Consider the following 19,782-nt stretch of genomic DNA (forward strand, 5'->3'; position numbering starts at 1 on the left):
AATAAAAACCAAACAAACCCAACGAAAAAAATAAAAAAGGAAACGACTCGTTCTATTGTGGGTAGAGCCAGACTCTGCTTTCTCGGGAAATTTGTTCCACATAAACCTCTGAAGCTCCCAGCCCAAGCACCAGTGTCAGCCTTACTGCAAGACTCGTAATATCAATTTACAAATGCAAAGTCTTTACATGGGTGTCACCAGAACTTTCTGAAATTAAAGGCTGGACATTCGTGATGGCCACATTTCCTTCCTTCCCACCATCCCACCCCCTCCACATGCTCCACCTGACTGGAAACAAACAACAGAAGGGATATTTGAGGGCATAGGTGTGCTGTGTGCTACCGGTGAGAGGACACAGCTACAAGCTCCTGCTCAGATTTATTCCCTCACACGAGGCTCAGACACGACTGACTCCTGGGTAAAGGCTACAGGCTCTTGGTTTGATGGTTGGGGCACCTCTGCTTTGCCATCCCTTGGGTCTCCAAAGTTCTTGCACAAATTTGGAGCCTTGTCCCTGCAAATTGTGGTGGCTTTCCATGGAGGGTGAGGGGGTGGATAGGGCTGAGAAATTATTAAAACCCAGTTTGAGCCTTTGCTTCTGTTGAAAAGGGCAGGATGAGGTGGCTGGTTTGTAGCCAAAGCCATGGGGGTGTCTGCTCCCTGTGACATCTGCCAGGACTCGACCAAAACAACCGGAGCAGTGACAGCATTGGCAAATACATCAGATTTTTAAGGCTCTCCTTTCAGCATCTTGGCATGAGGGGAAATGAGGATTAGTGTACAAAGAGAGAACCCAAGACCAGCCCAAACCATGAGCCCTTGGCTGCTTAAGCCCCGCTCTGTTGTTGTGTACTGAGCTTCAACCTTCCCCTTTGCTTGTCTCAAGACTTTTGAGCTCTTCTTTGAGATTCATAACCCAAATCCCCCTTGGAAGAACTCTCAATTTCCCCAACCTCTTGCTTCTGTAACCTTCTCTAGGCTGAAACATCAAGGAGCTGGTAGCTCAGAGGAAGGAGCCCAAGTCCATTAAAAAAAAAAAACAAAACCCAAATATTTGGCAGTCCAGCCCAGAGAAACTTTTGAATTCAGCCCTTCATGCAAAACAGCAGCTCTTGGGCTGCCAAGGTATCCTTTCCATGGAAGCAGCACATTTTAGGGTTAAGGGGGAGATATTCATGAAAACAAAAAAAAAAAGGAACAATATCTAGGACAATTAAATCAACATGATTTGGTTTGTTGGTTTTTGTTTTTTTTCAGTGAATCATAAACTGAGGAGGATCAAGATGCCACTGCCAGCCAGATGCCCTCAGGATTTGGCCACATGGCCAGATCAAGGACTGCTTTTATACCCGAAGCTCCCTAATTTTAAGGTGATTGAGTTGATGCTACATAAAGCAAAGCCTGTCCCCCTCATGTTCCCCCCAGGCCAGCCCCCCAAGCTGAGGCCTAAATGAAGTCTTGCTCAAGGACTGATAGGAAGCTGAATTCAAATCCCTCTGTCCCAAGCCTGAGTCCAACTCAAAGGCATCGTGGCTGAATCCCAGGACCTCTTGCCCTGGGCAACGTTCCAGGTGATGCTGCCATGAGCAGGGGTGAGGAAAACTCATCTTGCCAGGACAGAAAGGTCTCCAGGCCCATAAAGCAACAGTTCCCACAAGGAAAGGCATGGGACTGGGAGGTTTCCTGGCTAGCAGGGACTGGGGCTGTCACCACCACAATGCCAAGCCACCTCCTATGTCCCTGGGGAAGGAGCAGCACCTATTTTAGCAGCAGCACAGACCCAAGCAGGAAGGGGATGGTGACCCACCCAGCAGGGTGCTCTAATACAGGGTCAGGCCTTTTTATCAGCCCAATCCACACTATTCCCAATCAACACAGACCCTCCAGCCTTCTCCACGAGTCATGGGAACCAACAGCCTGGGATAGAGCAGGAGAAACTCAAGAGACTGAGGGCTCACCCACAATTATGGGCAGGCCCAAGGTGTGTGGTGTGACAACTCCAGGGTCACATGTGGAGGGTCCCCAGCTCATTCAGCACCACAGCTTATCCCAAAGGATGACCTTCCCTGCCCTGCAGTGGGGTTGGCTCCCATCAGGACAGGTGAAGTGGTGCTGGAAACAGCTCCAAACACCTCAGCTGCTCACCCATGTGGTGGTACAAAGCAGGCCCCAGCCTCCTGCAGGTACTGAAGGTGTCTAACCAGCCTTCCTCACCACCTGTCCCAAGAGATGAACGCCCTGAAGCGAATGTCTCTGGATATCTACATTTTGGAAGGCACACTAACCTTTGGAGAGACCGAGCTCAGGGTCAACAGAATATACTGAGGGCATCTCAAGCTGCTCAGCCTAAAACCCCAAGAGATGGAAGATCAGCCCTCCTTGTCCCAACAACTGTGATCCTCTGCAGCTGAAGTGTGAGCAGCAGTGAGCCCAGAGGACACCTGGAGCATCCCCTGGGCCACATGTATGTCCTGGTGGTAGTGGAGGGCAGCCAGCTGTGACACAGTGCTGGGCATCAGTCTGGGGGAAAGTGGGTCACCTCCTGGGCTCTGCTGGGCAGTGACAGGAGAAAGAATGGCCAGAGGATGTGCGGAAGACAGACAGGGTGTTTTTTAAGTTTTTTTTTCCTTTAATTAGCAAATTTCTTGTTATCCTCATTAAAAGAAAAAAACCCACCCCCACACCCCCTACGTGCCCACTGCTCCAGCTGCTGCAAGCATTCAAAGGCAGAAAGTTGAGAGATGTTTCATGTCCCAGCTCAGGGGCAGCTCTGAGCCCACCCCAGCTGGGTGTGTGCCAGGTGCCTTGGTACAGACATGGAAAAGGCAGGTGCAAAATTAGGTGATGTGCTCTTGCCAGGAACACCCAAAATCCCCTAGGAGAGCTGCAGCCCAGCCCCTTGGCCAGCAAATGCAGTGGTGGTGGAGGACATGGATGTGCCTTGAGAAGCACACTGTGTCCCCAGGGCACTGCAGCCAGAATTGGGGCTTGTGCCACAGCTCAGGGGTGGGGACAGGACAGCAGAGAACCCACCACCCTGGGCACTGAATTTGGAAGCTATAAATAAGAGCACCCCACACTTTGGGGGACCCAGTGCTGATCCAGCACCCCAGCAAAGCTGAGTGCCTCAAAGCCCTGCTGTGGTCCCCGAGGTTCCCAGCAGCTCTGCCTTCACTGGAGCAATTCCCCAATGAGCCCCATCTGCAGCATCCTGGCTGGCACTGAGGCAACAAGGAGGTGGTCAGGTGACAGAGGGGCGAGGAGAAAGGGAATGGTGCTGGGGGTCTTAGCTCAGCCCTTCCCCTGGTCACAAGGGTCACTGAGCTAAGAGCCCCTGTCACCTCTCCCTGCTATCACCACCTTCCCCCGAGGCCACTGTGCCATCCCCACCTCCCTCCCTGCTGCTGCAGCCCTTATTTATAGGGAAGAGGTGGGGAAAGGTTTTTCTGGGGGTGCTCTGGCCCTTCTGCACCCCATCCCTTCTCAGCTGGCAGAGCCCTGCCTGCATCACTCCAAACCAAGCACCCTTTGCCCACCCCTCTCAGTGCAACAGGAGGGGAAAGGGGGGAGGAGGATGGTGATGAAGAACAGTCACACGAGCTCATTGCCTGCTAACACCAGGAGTCTAAGGGCAGTGCTGCCTTCCCTCCTTGGGGCTGCAGCTGGAGGGAGCAGCCTTTTTTGGGGATCCAGCAAGACGAGTGTGCTGTGAGTGCCGGAACACACTGGAGATGCTCCATGTCCCCAGCCCAGCCCTGGCAGAGGGGCAGCACATGGGGAGTGCAGGGCTGGGCCAGGAGGTGAGGGAGTGGGATGTGTGCGAGTGCCTGGGGGTCTGTGCACGGATTTTGGCAAGAGGTCATTGAGGTTACATGATGCAGCATTTGTTCTTGTGGTTATGAGGGTCCTTAAATCGGAGTCTCTGCTTTGGTCGGTATTTTTCCAAGTACGTCAGCTGCTTGCTGTTGATGGCTCCTCTGCGCTTCCTGGGGGGACAGAGAAATGCCAGAACAGTCAGAGGTGTGGCACGAGATTCCCCCCATCTCAAAGCCCCCCTGTCAGGGTGCTGAGCCCCCCTGCCTGGAGCAGAAAGGGATTTTGGAGGCTGAAGCCAGGTGCACACTCCAGGGATGGAGACAGGCACTGACCCCAGCAGCTTTCCTTGCTCATCCACCCTTTGAGTCCCAGGACATGGAGAGCTGGGGAGGAAACATGTGGGGCAGAGGTGGGGTGATTGCCAAAAGCCCCTTGGGGATGCTCCATGCCAATGCCTTGTTTTCCCACTCCCAAAGAGAAAAGCAACCCCAGTGTCACCAAAAACCCCAAACCCTGGGACATGCCAGATGTCTCCATTCCCTCAGAGAGGGACTTTCTGCCCTAACACCACACCACTGCTCCACTTACTGTCGGATGAACTGGATGGCATCTTCATACTTCATCCCACTCTCGATCAAGGCCAGCGCGACAAGGACGGGAGCACTGGAAGGCAGAAACAGTGGCTGTTACTCCCCAGTCACGCAGTCCAAAGGCTGATATCCATCATCTGAAGTTCAAGGAGAAGCTCAGGTAGCAGATCCTCCCCATCAACACCTATTCCCACTAAGGTTTCACAAAACTCTGCTCAAAGAAGGACTAGGAAAAGGAAGGAGGAGTATTGGCATGGTTGTCCCTCTCCTGCTTTCATGGGGAGGTGGCAGCTGTGACAAAGCCAGGCTCAGAGGGGGGCTGGGGAAGGGAAAGAGGAGAGCTGGCATGGTTTTCCCTCTCCTGCATTCATGAGGGGCAGCAGCTGAGGTACTGGGCTCAGACTCACCGCCCCAGGCCGGCCACGCAGTGCACAGCCACGCAGCACCCGGGGTCCTCGCAGAACTTGGTCTTCAACAAGTTGAGCCAGTCTTCCACAATCTTGCTGGGAGGAGGTGCTCCATCATCAAATGGCCAATCCTGCAAGGTTGGGAAGAGAGAAACGCTGTCAAGTCTCTGGGGAAAACCTTTATGGGGTTGGTTTTCACTCAGGGTGATGGTGTTTGGGGCCTCAGCTGCAGGGAGGTAGAAGAGTGCCAGAACTGAGCTCACAGCCATAGCTCTGTGGGGATACAGGTCGTTTTGTGGCATCATCTGGCATACAGGAATTCCCTGGCTGCTTTGGCTCAGGGTTTGAAGCCACACAAATCTAGATCTGGAGACCTTTGGCCTCCTATGGAATGGACAGGTTCAGCCTACAGGAGCACCTGTAGGATCTGCAACATGGTCCCCATGACCTCCTGCTTCTGCAGACCAGGATGGCCACCCCATGCTCCATCCCAATCCAGATGAGCTCATGGAGCTTTGGGATTATGCAGTTCCCATCCTCCCCGCTGCCAGCTCCTAATTCCAGAATTTGGGAGCTCACTGTAGGAACTTTGAGCAAAGGTGGTTTGAAATGGTTGGAATCTCAGAGCTTGATGTGGTGCTGAAATTCAGCTTCCTGCAACACATGGAGGGGAAGACCAAAATAATGGTCTGGGGACTCACTAACACAGCCCTAGAGAGGGAGTCAAAGGAAGGGAGATCACTCCAAATGGGGCCATTTAAAAACCATCCTTCAGGAAAAGCTATTAAAAGACAAACAAAAATATCCCATCTTCTGAGCTTCATCCTCAAGTTGCAGGGGTTCAAAATTGGAGCATGGTGAGGAAGTTGGTCAAATGGATTCTGCATTTGATACCCCTCAGTCCTGGGCTCAGTTATGATGGGTAGATGTCCCAAAATGGGGATTTCTTTCCCAAAACAGATTTGTCAGGAGGAGTGTGGCCACTGGCTGTGCAGCACTGGAAGAGGGAGACAGGAAGGGCAGCATCCTTTGGAGAGGATGTGGCTTGGTGAGCCCCAGAGGGTGGGGGTACTGGGCCCTAATCCTAGATTTTGAGGAGTGAGTCACTAAGCTGCTGTGCTGGAGTCACCCTTGGTGTAAGATGGCAAAATAAGCTGCTTCACTTCAGTGTTTGAACAGGTGGTGAGATTTCTATTGGGATTTGATAGCAAAGGAGCACACTGGGCTTCAGGGTATTTGTAATGTTTGAGCCAGCTCCCCTGGCTGGCCTGTGCCTGTCCTGCAAGGCCATCTCCTCCTGCAAGGCCATGTCCTCCCTGCAGCCATGAGTGCAGGTCAGGGGCTCACACCAGGGATGACACAGCACCCTACAGAATCATCTCCTGATGGAATGGTTTGGGATGGAAGGCACCTTCAAATATCATCTAGTCCAACCCTCTGCCATGGCAGGGACACCTTCCACTATCCCAGGTTGCTGCAACCTGGCCATGAACACTTCCAGAGATGGGGCAGCCTCATTTTCTCTGGGCAACCTGTGCCAGTGTCTCACCACTCTCATGATAAAAACCTTTTTCCTTATGTCTCATCTAAATCTGTCCTCTGTCACTCTAAGGACACTGTCCCTTGGTCTATCACTACCTGCCCTGTAAATAGTCCAGTTCTCCTGCAGCCCCTTTAGGGACTGGAAGGGGCTTTAAGGTCTCCCCAGAGCCTTCACTTCTCCATATACAGACCTATATGTGGTCTACATATAGAGGCATAGAATTGTTTATGTTGCAAAAGCCCTCTAAGACTGTCAAGTCCAACTGTTAACCCAGCACTGGTAAGGCCACCACTAAACCATGTCTCCATGTGCCACATCTACAGCTCTTCTAAACCCCTCCAGGGATGGTGACTCCACCACTTCCCTGGGCAGGCTGTTTCAATGCTTGACAACCTCTTCAGTGAAGAAATGTTTCCTAATATCCAATCTAAACCTCCCCTGGAGCAACTGAAGGTCATGGCCTCCTGTCCTGCTGCTTGTTACCTGTGAGAAGAGACTAACCCCCACCTGGCTACAACCTCCTTTCAGGGAGTTGTAGAGAGGAAAAGATCTTCCCCAAGCCTCCTTTTCCCCAGGCTAAACACCCTCAGCTGCTCCTCATCAGACTTGTGCACCAAGATACATTTACATGCCAAATATATATATGAGGATACAGATAAAAATATACCAAACTGTGTATATCAAATAAAAATATATACCATGATATCTCAATAATATACAGAGATTTGATATAATTATAGAGATATTTCTGTATCTGCAGAGATACATCTATCTATAGAAAACCAGGTTATAGATATCTCTGGATTTGCCTTATATATTTTCTATATGGTTATAGAAATATTCATATAAAAACTATTTAGTTTCTATACAGTCTTGTATAGTTTGTCTAACTCTCTCTATAAAACATATCCTAGATATGCATCTCTCCACATAAGAGGGATATAAGAGACGTAAAGAGGTATGGATACCCTAGATATAGAAACTCAGACTGAAGGCTCCAGTCAGAAATGGGGTAAAATGCAGAATTTGGTGTGTAAGTGAGCAGATATGATCTCCAACATACAGATTCTATATATGCAGGATGCAGTGATCTTTCCAAGATATAACCAGTAGAGACACAGATTGCATCTATATCTAGAGACATCTGCATCTGGATGATCTGTACCTAGAGAGCCATGGGATTATCCACCCATATCCCTGAGGATATAAGATAGAGCCTCCTCTCTCCCTAGGATATACATTATACAGACAGAGCTATATAAAGAGGTCCTACACACAGAGGACCACCCCAGGCGTCACAAGGCATTTACAAACCCTTCCCTAAATAAGGAGCAGAGCCTCACTTCCCAGCTGGAGCTGATCTCCCTGGCAGGGCTATCACTCCTGACATCATCTCCAATTACCTATCAGCCAAGATACAGCCCAGGCAGCTGCATGCTCTGCCTTTCCCAGCTTGCTGCCTGCTCCCTTTCATCCCCCCCAGCTGCACCAGCCAGCTGCTGGAAGAGCAAAAAACCCTCACAGCACCCCCCAGGATAAGATAACGCGGGGAGAATGGGAACCACGCGCATCTTCCCCGTGGGATCAGATGCTCTCATCCCTGGATGCTTCAGAGCCTAAGCAACAGGCAGGGAGGCAGCTGCCGACTCAGCCAGTGAGTCACAGTTTCGGCTGCGTGGGCAGCACGTCTCTTTTTAAAGCACCAGCCTCAGCTCAGCTCAGCTGGGCTTCCAGCTCTGCTCCTGCCTCAGTGTAATGCTGCGCTGGGCTACCGGGGCGTTTAACAGCCCCAAGGGATGAGATTTTTAAGGGTGGTGTTGGGGCAGTGCCCATCCTGCTGCCCACCTACCATGACAGTGATGCCGTCCTTCTCCAGGGGGGTCTTGTCATAGGTCACTTCACACACTCGCACGACCGTGGTGGCACCGTACTTCTTCAGGTCCTGGGGAGGGAAGGAGAAGGAGGGGTCTGAACAGACTCTGCCAGATGCACCCCAGTTAACCCTGACACATCCAAGCGCTGCTATGACCACGTGAAGCAGTATGGACCCTAAACAGTATTGTGCCCCTTTTCTGAACCCTTCACACATGGTCCATCCCTGTCAGGCACAAGGAAACGTGAAATCCCAGGACACCAAAGCCACGTGGCCTTGTAGGATTTCTAACCAGCATCTTCATGACTCCTCAGAGTCATGAGTACCAATGGGGCCATTTATTTTTAAGCCCTGACAGCCTCATCAGCAGGGATTTTATACCTCAGGCAAAGAAACATCCCTGACATGGGTGCCAGTCCTCTGAAGGAGAAATTGTTTGTGCCTGCTGAGGTCACACTCCTGATGCAGAAATGCATGGAGGCAGCTGTGGGGGAGTCGTAGCATGCCCTGCCAAGCCGAGCTCAGCATCTCACAGATGGCTCAGGGGGGCTCCACCTCGCTGCTGTATCCCATCATCACTCCAACACGCTGCAGGCTCAGGCGTGGGACTTGGGATGTTTCCAGCATGGCTCACTGCCCGGCTCGAGGATTGCCCCCGGATTACGCGCCTGGTGCGCCGGCCTCGCCGGGAACCATGAGATCATCCCCAGTGATCCACCTCCTTTGTTCCCCCTTGGGCGCTCACCAGACCGTGGTGAGCCCCACATGCTCAGCAGCCCGGCGAGCTAAGAGACTGGAGGAAAGGGGAATTTTTCTCCCTTCCCGCTGGTGTGGTTCCCATCGCCCTCTGCAGCGAGTATGGGGTGGCTGTCCCCAAATCACAGCCACCTTCCCGTCACCCTGAGGCAGTGGCACTCACACAGCTGCTACCAGTGCTGGCTCTCCAACACCAAGCTTTCCAGCACTACCCAACACACTCTGGGCATTGGAAATATACTGGGATATTTGGGATCAAAAGCCATTATTGAGGTGCTGGGAGGGGCAGGATAGGTTGTGTGTACCCATGTGCATGGCTTCAAAACCCTGCGAACATGACGTGCTAGTGGATCAGGCAAGGTATGCAACAGGAATGGGGAAACTCTGCTCCATCTCTACTGTGCCCAAACATCACACTTGGGGTGCTGAAAAACATCCTATCCCAAACAGCTGGCAAAGATTGGACCCACTGCCCACCAGGTGCTATGGTACCAAAGGGGATGTGCTGTCCTCTCATCAACATCAGCTTTTAGCCCCAAAAGATGCAACTGGACCCTGGTCCCCACCTTCCAGTCTCCCCTCCTTACCTCCAAAAAGGTGCTGAGCGTGGCATTGGTGGGGTTGTGGGTGATGAGGAACCTCATGTTTTTGTAGCAGACCTCCACGGGTGCAGGGCGGTTCATCCGCGCCATGGTGGGGACAGAGGGAAGGTGAGGTGGTGCTGACAGTGGCAGGGGACAAACCCAAGAAAAGAGTGGTGTGGAGGGGCAAAAAAAAAAAAAAAAACAAACAAAAACCCAACGACCCCTCTGCGCCTCAAAAATAAAAATAGAAGGATCGAGAACTCAATATACAGACGTTGTGCAAATAATCCCAACTCCTGGGAGCGCACCGGCTTCCTTGACACACCACAAGCCTCCCAGGGGGGAAAAAAAAAAGCCGAATGGAGGGGAAAAAATAATATTAATGAAATAATAATAATAATAATAATTAAAAAAAATCCCTTTGCTGTAGTGTTGGCGTCCTCTGCGTGTGTGCGATGGCGAGCGGCTGCTGCCTCCGGTGCCGCGCGCTCCCGGGCGCTCTAGAAAGGCCTCTGCATATGGGGGGTGGTTGGTGGTGGCGGGAGGGTGGCCCCCGTCACGTTACCCCATCGGGGTATGTGGAGTACTTGGGGGCGGCACGGGGGGCCGGGAGCCTACGGGGCGGCGTCGGCGGCGTCGGGCAGCGGTGCCTCGCTGGGGCGATCCATGCACGGGAGCCTTGAATGGTTGAGTCGGAGGGTCGGGGTGCTGGGTGGGACGAGGAGAGGCGGCCGGGGGCTGCTTCACAAGGCGGGCTGCCGGGGACTGCGGGGCTCACAGCTGCTCCTCAGCACCTCCATAAATCCCAGTGCAGAGCGAGGCTGCGGGGGAGAGAAAGGGAAATGCGGTGGTGAGAGTGTCCTCCTCCCCAAGGAAGTTCCTGCCTGGTGTGGGCACCCCTGAAGGCACCATCACTTTCTACATCCCCTGCGAGTATCCCTGACCATTCTCATCTTAACAGCAGACCACAAATGAGAAAGCGAGGTGGGGTATTTAAAGCTAAAGCTGAAATATCATCTGGAGAGCTGGAATGGCACTGGAAAGCCAGAGGGGTTAACTCTCATTTCACCTGCAGAACGGAAAGCACATGGCACAGAAGGCCTTGCTCCCATATACCACCCAACATCTGCACCTGCTGGTGGATTTAAGCACCCAATTAATTCCAGCTGACCCCCCTGACACCCATCCAGATCCCCCAGACCTCACCTTTGTGTCCCCAAAAAGCACGTTGAATATCTCCACCCCAAATGCACGCTGTGCCTGAAACCAGCTGCCGCTGCCGCTAATCGGCCACATGCTCCTGGCGCTGGGCTCATGTCCACTAAATGCACCTCTAATGCTCTTAGGAGAATTAAGCTGCCTGCAAATGAGCTATCTTGGGGAGGGGGGGCCGAGGAGGGGGTTGTGTGTGTGTGGTTTTGCCAGGGTTAGTGATGGATGTGTCTCCCTGCCTGCTCATCCACATTCCCACACCGCCGGCACATCGCTCCCAGTAACAGAACCCGGCCCCTTCACCCGTGGCATCTTTGCTTTCAATGATGGCAGTGGGAAGAATTAAGAAAGAAAATCAACTCCCACTGTGGAAATACTCAAATCCATGAGATGATGGGCCCAGTGGGGAGGCAAGGGCTCTGCCAGCCCCACTCAGAGCTGAGGGAAACCCAGCCAGAGCCTCCCCAGGTTGTTCCCCACTGGACTCTTGTTTTGAAGCCGGTCCTTCCCCAGGTCAGCGGCTGCTTAGTGTCGGGTGGCCAGAGCCTCAAAATAGACCATAAGCACATAAGTAACCCGAGCCAGGCCAGCAGGCACCCCCTTGGCTCTCCTCACAGCAGCCAGAAACTTTCCCCTTTGGATTGTTTCACCCTTATGCAATGAGACAAGGTGGGAGTAGGGAGATGAGCTGAGCCCTGACCAGCTCATAACAGCATCTGGGTGCTGACAATGGGTTTGTCCAGGCCTGAGCATCATTTACAACGTGTTTAACACCTCCCATTTCTCCAGTGGTACCCAGGAATGAAAAAGTTAAATAGCAACAGGAAAAAAGCCAGGTGAGGTGTCAGGGGAAGCAGAGCTGCTCTGCTGAATGTGCCCCAGTTTGGCTGCTAAAATCATGAACTCTTCCCAACAACCAGCTTCTATCACACCTAATTTTTTTTTGCCCATTAAGGGGATAATGCTATCCCAGAGTCCTGCAAGGATGTTCTGCAAAGTTCAAACCCTGCTTGGGCTTCAAGGGATGAGTGGGACATTCAGGGGGGACAACTTTCCAGTCCCCAATGAGAAATCAGATTTTAGCAGCTGATGGAGGCTGGGAGCTTGGCTGAGACATGGGAGTGAGGTGGGAGCTGCCTCTCTGCAGCATTTTAGGTGTGATTTGGAGCAGCTAAGCCCACAGATGATGCTGAACCCCCCAGGGTAACTGATCCTCCCCACCTGGACCACAGCAGCTGGAATTTTTGCTCAAAGCTTGTAATGATCATGCAAGGTGGGCTGGAAAACCTGCTTCCCCCACAGTGTTCACCGAGCTTTTTCAGTGATGATCCCACCTATCACTTTGTCTGTGGGGTCTGCTTCTTCCCAAGCCAATCTCACAATGGCTGGGTAAGAACCAATTTGTTATTTCTGGAGGGTATTTCTGGGCTGGTTTTGGCTGTGTGGCTCCTACATGTCCAGCTGCCAATCTGCTGGCCAGCACAACTACAAAAAGGGATGGGAGGTGGGAGAGACGGGCAGCCACAGTTGCTCAAAGGGAAGGGCTGATGCAAAGTAGGAATTGCCCCAAATCATGAGCTTGAAAGCCCAGTTTCTCTGAAACAAAGAACTTGAGGATATTTTGCTTTTACTTTTCATGCCTTTGCTCTTCAAGCTTCCAGTGTGTTTAATGCCATCTGTCCTAATGATTTGATCTGATCCTGACAATCTATCTGATTCGACACATGAGCACCGGAGGTGCACAAGGGAAAGCATCAAAAAATGACTTTTCTCCCTCCAAACAACCTCATACCTTGTTTTAACCTGCTGCCAGGGACATTAATACAAACTGTGCCCATGTTTATCCATGTGCTGGATTAAATCCCACCTGCTGAGCTCCGTGGGGCTGGGAGCTGCTGCCAGCACCAATGCCAGCACTGCCCCCTGTCATCATCCAGCACACAGTTCATGCTCCATTGGTGCTCTGGATCCTGGACAATTTTTTATTGGCTTGGGTGAGCTCGCTGCCAGTAAGGGAGGCTCAGTGGGAACCGCCTGCCTACGAGAACAGCGAGTGCTCCTTTCCCACAAGGTCTCCTCTCTCCAGTGGAAGCGTTTCAAGTATTTTGGCAATCACACATCCCAGCAATTCAGTCCCGAAGCCCATAAATCCCTAATGGGTATTCAATCACAAATCATCCCCGGCGGTTCAGGCTGCGATGCTGATCTCCATATTAAGCGTGGCAGAACAATGTGGAAAGGGGAATTTCAGCTAATATTAATAACCTGCCAAGTGGAATATAAATCCTTCTCATCTGAGCGCTCCGGGGGATCTAGAGGAAGCATGTGAGGACACAGTGAACAAGCTCTGGATGAGGATGCTCAGCAGTGCAGCAATGGCCTGTCAGGCTCAAACCCGTCTTGGGGAACCTCAATTAAAGGAGCTGTAGCCAGGTGGGGGTTGGTCTCCTTCCACGTAACAAAGGACAGGACAAGATGAAACAGCCTCAAGTTGTGCCAGGGGAGGTTTGGGTATAAGGAAAAATTTCTTCACTAAAAGGGTGCTGAGACATTGGAGCAGGCTGCCCAGGGAATTGGTGGAATCAGTATTCCTGGAAGTGTTCAAGAGGCATGGATGTGGCACATGGTTTAGTGGTGGACCTGGCAGTGTTAACAACTGATCTCAGAGATCTTTTCCAACTTTGATTCTATGACTTTCTTTTCACTATGACTGTGGAAATTTCTGCTTCTTACACAAGAATTTTCCAGCCAAGAGCCCACTGAGGATCCAGTATGAACACACACCAGTGTGGCAAGGGAGCTGTGAAGGCTGCTGTTCTTGGGAATGGGGACCACTGAGCCATCATCTCCTTGTCTTACACCCCTACAGCTGAGGGGATCACAGGGGTCTCTGAAATATTCCTTTGCAGTGTGGCAAGACCATTACGAATGTCCTGGCGACATCTCAGATATCCAGGGACTGAGCCTGCAACAGAGGAATGAGGCTGATCTTCCTCAGGGCAACCTGATGGAAAATAAAGGTCAGATCTTCTTCACCCAGTGACTGGAACAGCTTGGTCGGAGAGACAAGCAGCTGTCTGACCTGATGGCTGTGCTGCTGGTACCCGGCTAGTGGGACACAGATGGCGGAGTCAGGTTTTCCTAAACACAGCACATCCCCAAGAGAAGGAAAAGGAAACTCTGCAGAGCCAAAGTGTCGCTCCACATGATTTTTAGCAGCGGGACTCGGAACAAAGGCTCTTACTCACCCAAACAATGTGTATTTCACCCATATATAAATATAGCGATCTCGCAGTGAGCACATCTCCTGTTCAAAGTTCATCTTCAGAGAAATCCAACAAAACACCCAGATGTGTCACACTTTCTTAACCTCTCTCCTGCTTTCAGCTCACCTAGAAAGACACTGACCAGCCCTTTCCCCTTAAGGCTGATGAAGGCCGGCTCTCCCTGCTCCCAACAAGGACTTCCATCACCCTGAAAACTGAATCCAAGTTTCTGAGTATTTCCAGTTATCATCATGCAGAAGTTTCTGCACACATCCATTGCCACTGAAAAGAGTGACCACAAGGAGCAGGTCTGTGAGGCCCAGCTGCACACATAAGATTTGTACCAGCAGTACCACCAGTGGCACCATTGCCACCACCATGAGCAGCACCACCAGCATCACCACTGCCACCATTGCCACCACCATCACTGCAACCAGAATCAGCAGAACCACCACTGTCACCATTGCCACCACAACCACCACAACGACCACTGCCACCACTGCCACCAATACCACCACTGCCACTAACATCAGCAGCACCAGCAGCACCATTCCAAGCACTGCCACCAGTGTCACCACTGCCACCCCTATGAGCAACACTACCACTGCCACCACTAGGTTCTACCAGCACGAGCAGCATCACCACTGCCACCATCACCATCACTGCCAGGGAGAACAGGTCCCAGGACACAGAAAGCCACAATGCTGTGACTGTCCCCAGCCTGTGACTGCAGCTGGGACACAGCCAATGTGCTGAGATCTCCTCCAGTTGCATCCGCGCGGAAGGAAACAGGAAAGGTCCAGGAGGAGAGCGACGGAAACAAAACACCCAGCAGGAGCCGGCATCTGTGGGGAGAGGTGTAAGCAGCACCAGCACGTCCTGCTCCAGGGGGGGCAGAGCTGCACAGAGCAGATGGGATGTCCTGGAAAAGCCATGCTGGGTACCATGGTGGCTGTCGGGTACCTGCTGCCAGGAGTGAAGCAGTGCCCAGCACCATCTGCCAGGGAAGCACTGTGGGGTTTTCCTCCAAGGGGTTATTTTTTTTATTTTCTTGCTGCACGTGATGTTTTCTGAGCAAAACACGACAAGAAGGATTAAAAATGCACAGGTGTAGAGGGAGAGTGATGGGGGCCTCTTGACAGCCCATGAAAACACACCTGCAAGATAAACCAGGTCATGCATATTTCCCCACATCCTTTTTGGTGTGCAGTAAATACTGGCTAACACGAAATTTTGCCAAAGAAAGCTGTGCAGCCCTTGATTTTACAGCTCCAGTTGGACTTAAAGGAGTTTGATAACATTTAGAGAGCAGGGAAAGATGCCAGCATGATGTTGGTGCGGACATTTGCAAGCAGGAGGCACTCAGGGCACCAGGAGAGAGGGAAGAATGGGGAAACTGATGCAACCAGTCAGCCAGATAAAAAGAAGAGCAAAGTCTTCCCAGCACTGTGCAAGCTGGGAATGCACCGGAGGCACTGGTAACATGATCAACCCTTTCTTATCTTGTATTTGCACCTTTTGTCTTTGAAGAGAAGCTGAGGCACAGAGTGGAAAGTGTCTACAAAGGTCCTTTGGGAGGTTGTTTTTCCCTCTCACCCAGATTCACAACCCCTGAACATGGACCCTGGGCTCACACTGGAATTCCTGTGATGCCACCAGTGTCAGGGCTGACTCTCCTGTCCAGAGCTCACAGGGCAATGCCCTGGAGGAAACATGATGCTTCAACCACCCCTTCAACAGCCCTTTAGCTGGAATTTCAGCTTTTCCCTTCTCATGCAGCCCCCAAGCAACTTGAATTTGAGGTCTCCATGGACATTAATTCCTTCTTGTACCAGAAGAGATTCAGCAATCAGAGAATCATAAAAAACACAAAAAGGCACTAAACCTTCCACACTGGGGAAAAGGAACCCCCCCCAGCTGAACACAGTCCCCCATCCATCCATCCCACCCTGTCCCCAGCACTGGACAACTCACAGGCAGCCACCGGTGGCCCTGCTCACAGTGAGATCCTGGTTTTATGATTCGGGATATCCCCTCCACTGCCTTCCCCCAGCAGCCACGAGGAGCTCGCAGCCGCGTGCCGACGTCAGAGATTTTTCCTGGCTTGGATTTGAAGGGAAAGGAGGAAAAAAAAAAGAAAAAAGAAAGAGGGGGGGAGGAAGAGAGGCCAGCTCCAGGGGGAAAAGTAATAACAGGCTTGGGGCTGGCTGCCTCCCAAATCTACAGAGGGTGTGCCCCAGAGGGTTTTTTTGAGGAGGGGTGAAAGGCTCGGTCATTTGGGGATGGATGGTCCCCACGCTCCGGGGTCCAATGCACAGGGAAGTCAGGCACCCCAAATACTGGGGGCCAGCTCCCCCCATCCTTCTGGGATTTCTTTTGGCCAGAAGAATAAGGGGAAAAAAGCAATTCTGTGCGTGATTGGGCATTTCCAGGCTTCAAGCCTTGTCCAGCAGTATCTTTGGAAAGAAAAGAATCCCAAAGCAGCATCCTCACCCCAAAACACACGCTGGGGGCAAACTGACCACAGTGGCTCCCCCCAACAAGTGCCACTGCCATGTGTCTCTTCCACCTTGAAACTCTGGTGCAGCTGAACATCTGTTCAGCTTTTTTCTTGTGGTTTCTCACAGTATTTTGAGCAAATTTAATACTTGTGGCAGGTGGCAAAGCTTAGGGGTGGGGGTGCAGAATGATATGTTTTTTGGGGGAAACACAAGAAACAGCAGCACACTCCTGGGAAGGGCAGGGAGGAGCTGCCATGACCTCCCATTTGAGGTACAGTTTGAGCCTGAACTTCTGTCCCACGAGACCTGAACTTTGCTATTTGCAATGTCCCTCCTCGGTGGGGGGGATTCTGATGGGAAGCTGTCCCTACATCACCTGGTCAGGCCACCAGGAGCCCTGACCCAAGGCCAGCAGAGCCCTGTCTGCGTCACTGGCGCCTCTTGCACAATCCCCAAGCCAGGCTGCGGTGGCTTTGATGGAAGTTTGCTGATGAAGGGGGCTCCAAGGGACTCAAATCTACCCAAAGGGTGGATTTTGACCTGCAGATGTTGAAATGGTGTTCTGTGACATGCTGGGGATGCAACACAGGACAGAACATGCTCTGCCTGTGATGTGTCCCATGGACAGATCTCTGGGGGCATCAAGCTATGGTCAGGATTGTCCAGAGAAGCCAAGCTCTGGAGAAAGGCAGCTATTCCGAGTCAATGGCATCAGGTTTAGATGGTGTTTGTGGGTCTCTGAGTTTCCTCCACCATCCAGAACCTGTGCTGCTTGGGGTTGTCCCCCCAAGCCATCTTGCTGCTGCTCTGCACTTTTTTGTTTTACACATTTCACCCCATGGAGACAGGATCACACAAATCATAACAGGCTGCTGGGAGATGGCAGCCCCACCAGCCTTCTCCTGTATGAGGGACACAAAAGCACTTCTGAAGGCAGCCACCAAGCCCATGGGGACAGTGCTGCAGGGAAACCCCCTGGGTTGTCTCCTCCTCATCCTCTCCAGCCATGGCTATTGTCACTTTAACAGCAGAAACTGCCCCTTGAAACAGCCCCTCCAGGGATGTCCCTCTTCCAGCAGGATGGGACAGAGATGCTCCATGTAGGTGAGAAGTGTCCCCTCAGGAGTATCAATAATACAGAGAAGTCCTGGGGGAAACACAATTGAGTGTCAGCCAGGATAATTAAAAAGCCATGGAGCAAGTGACTGGAGATGGGAAAACAGGCTGCTCCTGGGTAGGATGTGGCAAGGTCTGGCAGTGCTATCAAGACCCCACAACACATCGTGCTCCTGGCTCCTCCCATTAAGCCCAGGTCCTGCAGAGATGGTTTTCCCTAAAACCCTCTTCCAGAAAACTCCTTAGCTCCAGCAAAAAGCCACAGCAGAGCTCCGTGGTTGCCACAGGACAAGTGCTCTGCAAAAGCAACATGTCAACAAAGCTCTAGGGACAAAGGTGAGTACTTCCAAGCTGCCAGTTTTGGATGCATGGCTACAGCAGGGCCTGATCCTGTAGCCTCTCCTGTTCCCCTGCACCCTCTCCTACCCTCCTGGACCCAGCCATCCTCAGCAACAGGGAAAAAATCCTATGGTCCTGCCACCCTTGTGCAAAACCCCAAAGCTGTGCCAAGAGATGTTCCCCACCCGTGGGAGCTCGCAGAGCCAGTGCAGGTGGTTTTCTTTCAAATAGAAGATCAAAGGGCATGAAAAGCTGAAAGTCACAGCTGTTCTTGAGAGGGACAGCAATGTCTCCACTCACTCTCCCAAGCCTGCCTGGTGTGTAAAGCACTGCCTCGTCCTCAGCCTGATTTGCACCCTGTCCACACAGAAGATGGGCGACTAAACTGGAAGGAGGAGCAGAAAGGATCAAGCATCACTTTGGAGGAAGGAGATCAAGGCAGTACAGAGCTCAGATTGCTCAGGGTCTGCAAACCATAATCACAGAATTGTAGACAGATTTGTAAAATTATTCAGGCTGGAAAGGATCTCCAAGCTCATCAAGTCCATCCTTCAACCAAGTACCATCCTGCCCACCAAACCACATTCCTGAGCACCATGTCTACCCATTTTTGAACACTTTAGGGATGCTTTCCACCACTTCCCTGAGTAGTTCATTGAAATACTGAGTTGCTCCTTCAGTGAAGAAACTCTTCCTGATATCCAACCTGAACCTCCCCTGGTGCAACTTGAGGTTTTTTCCCAACTACAAAACTCCTGAAACTCAAAGCCCCTTGGAAATGCACCTTGCAGCTGAGCTCAGATGGACATAAAAAGGTGAGGATGTGGCAGTGGCTCTTTCTCCAGCTCAGGAATTGGTGGTCAGGGAGACTTCACTGCAGGCTTTCACTGTATTAAAGAGAGGTTGAAAAAAAAAATTAAAAAATACTTTTACATGGGCCTGTAGTGATAGTACAAAAAGCAACAGCTTTAAATTGAAAGAGGGCAGGTTCATATTGAACATAAGGAGAAAATTTGTTATGATGGGACTCATGGCACACTGAAACAGGTTGTCCCCAGAAGCTGGGGCTGCCCCATCCCTGGAAATGTTCAAGGCCAGGCTGGATGAGGCCTTGAGCAACCTGGTTGCAATGGAAGGTGTCCCTGTCCATGGCAGCATGGTTGAAACTAGATAATCTTTAAAGGTCCTTTCCATCCCAAACCACTGCATGATGCTCTGAGTGCCTGATAGCCAAAGTGGTTGGGTGTCACCATGAGCCTTCCTCTGGGTTCTTCACATCAGCTCTCACTCAGCTTTCCACTAGCAACTTCATCAAGAGGGGTTCAAACTGGATTCAAGTTAACCAAGGTATTAAAAAAACCTTGCTGGAACAGGACATCCTGAGAATTAGGAAAATGAGATGAAAAACTGAAAAATCCTTTGGGCTGGAGCCCTATAATGCTGCAGCTTGGGACTGGTGGTTTTGGGCTGCAAAAATGGGCTCCCCAATTACCATCAAGCCTGTCCCTTTCTGGGCTGCACACCAGAAACAGGGAGCAGCTGCTGCAGCCCCAGATGAGCAGATTTTAAATCCCATCCTCACTTGTCACACAGAGATGCTCTGGCATGCCAAGGCTGCTCCCAGCCACTGTTAGAGGCAAAACCAGCTAAAAAAAGATGGCTAACTATACGGATCCTGGCACTTCTTGAACTTAAATGAACTGTCTTTTGATACAGAGGATGAAGAGTCATCTAATCCTGTTCCTGTCATTCACAGGAAGGATTTCCAGCAGTGGCTTT

At 51.5% G+C, this 19,782-nt stretch overlaps 1 protein-coding gene across 1 annotated transcript in view; it reads right to left on the minus strand.

Moving 5' to 3' along the window:
* Positions 1–2,608: 2,608 nt before the first annotated feature.
* PTP4A3 (protein tyrosine phosphatase 4A3) overlaps positions 2,609–19,782 on the minus strand; it is a 38,928-nt gene continuing 21,754 nt past the window's right edge. The window contains exons 2-6 of the mRNA XM_059867789.1: positions 9,573–10,390; positions 8,206–8,298; positions 4,814–4,944; positions 4,405–4,479; positions 2,609–3,986 (exon numbers count right to left, since the gene is read on the minus strand). Coding sequence (XP_059723772.1) covers positions 3,869–3,986; positions 4,405–4,479; positions 4,814–4,944; positions 8,206–8,298; positions 9,573–9,677 — 522 coding nt within the window. The 5' untranslated portion in view covers positions 9,678–10,390 and the 3' untranslated portion in view covers positions 2,609–3,868. The remainder of the gene's footprint in view (positions 3,987–4,404; positions 4,480–4,813; positions 4,945–8,205; positions 8,299–9,572; positions 10,391–19,782) is intronic.

This window comes from Haemorhous mexicanus, chromosome 1 (assembly GCF_027477595.1).
Source record: "Haemorhous mexicanus isolate bHaeMex1 chromosome 1, bHaeMex1.pri, whole genome shotgun sequence".
In the NCBI taxonomy this organism is placed as follows: domain Eukaryota; kingdom Metazoa; phylum Chordata; class Aves; order Passeriformes; family Fringillidae; genus Haemorhous; species Haemorhous mexicanus.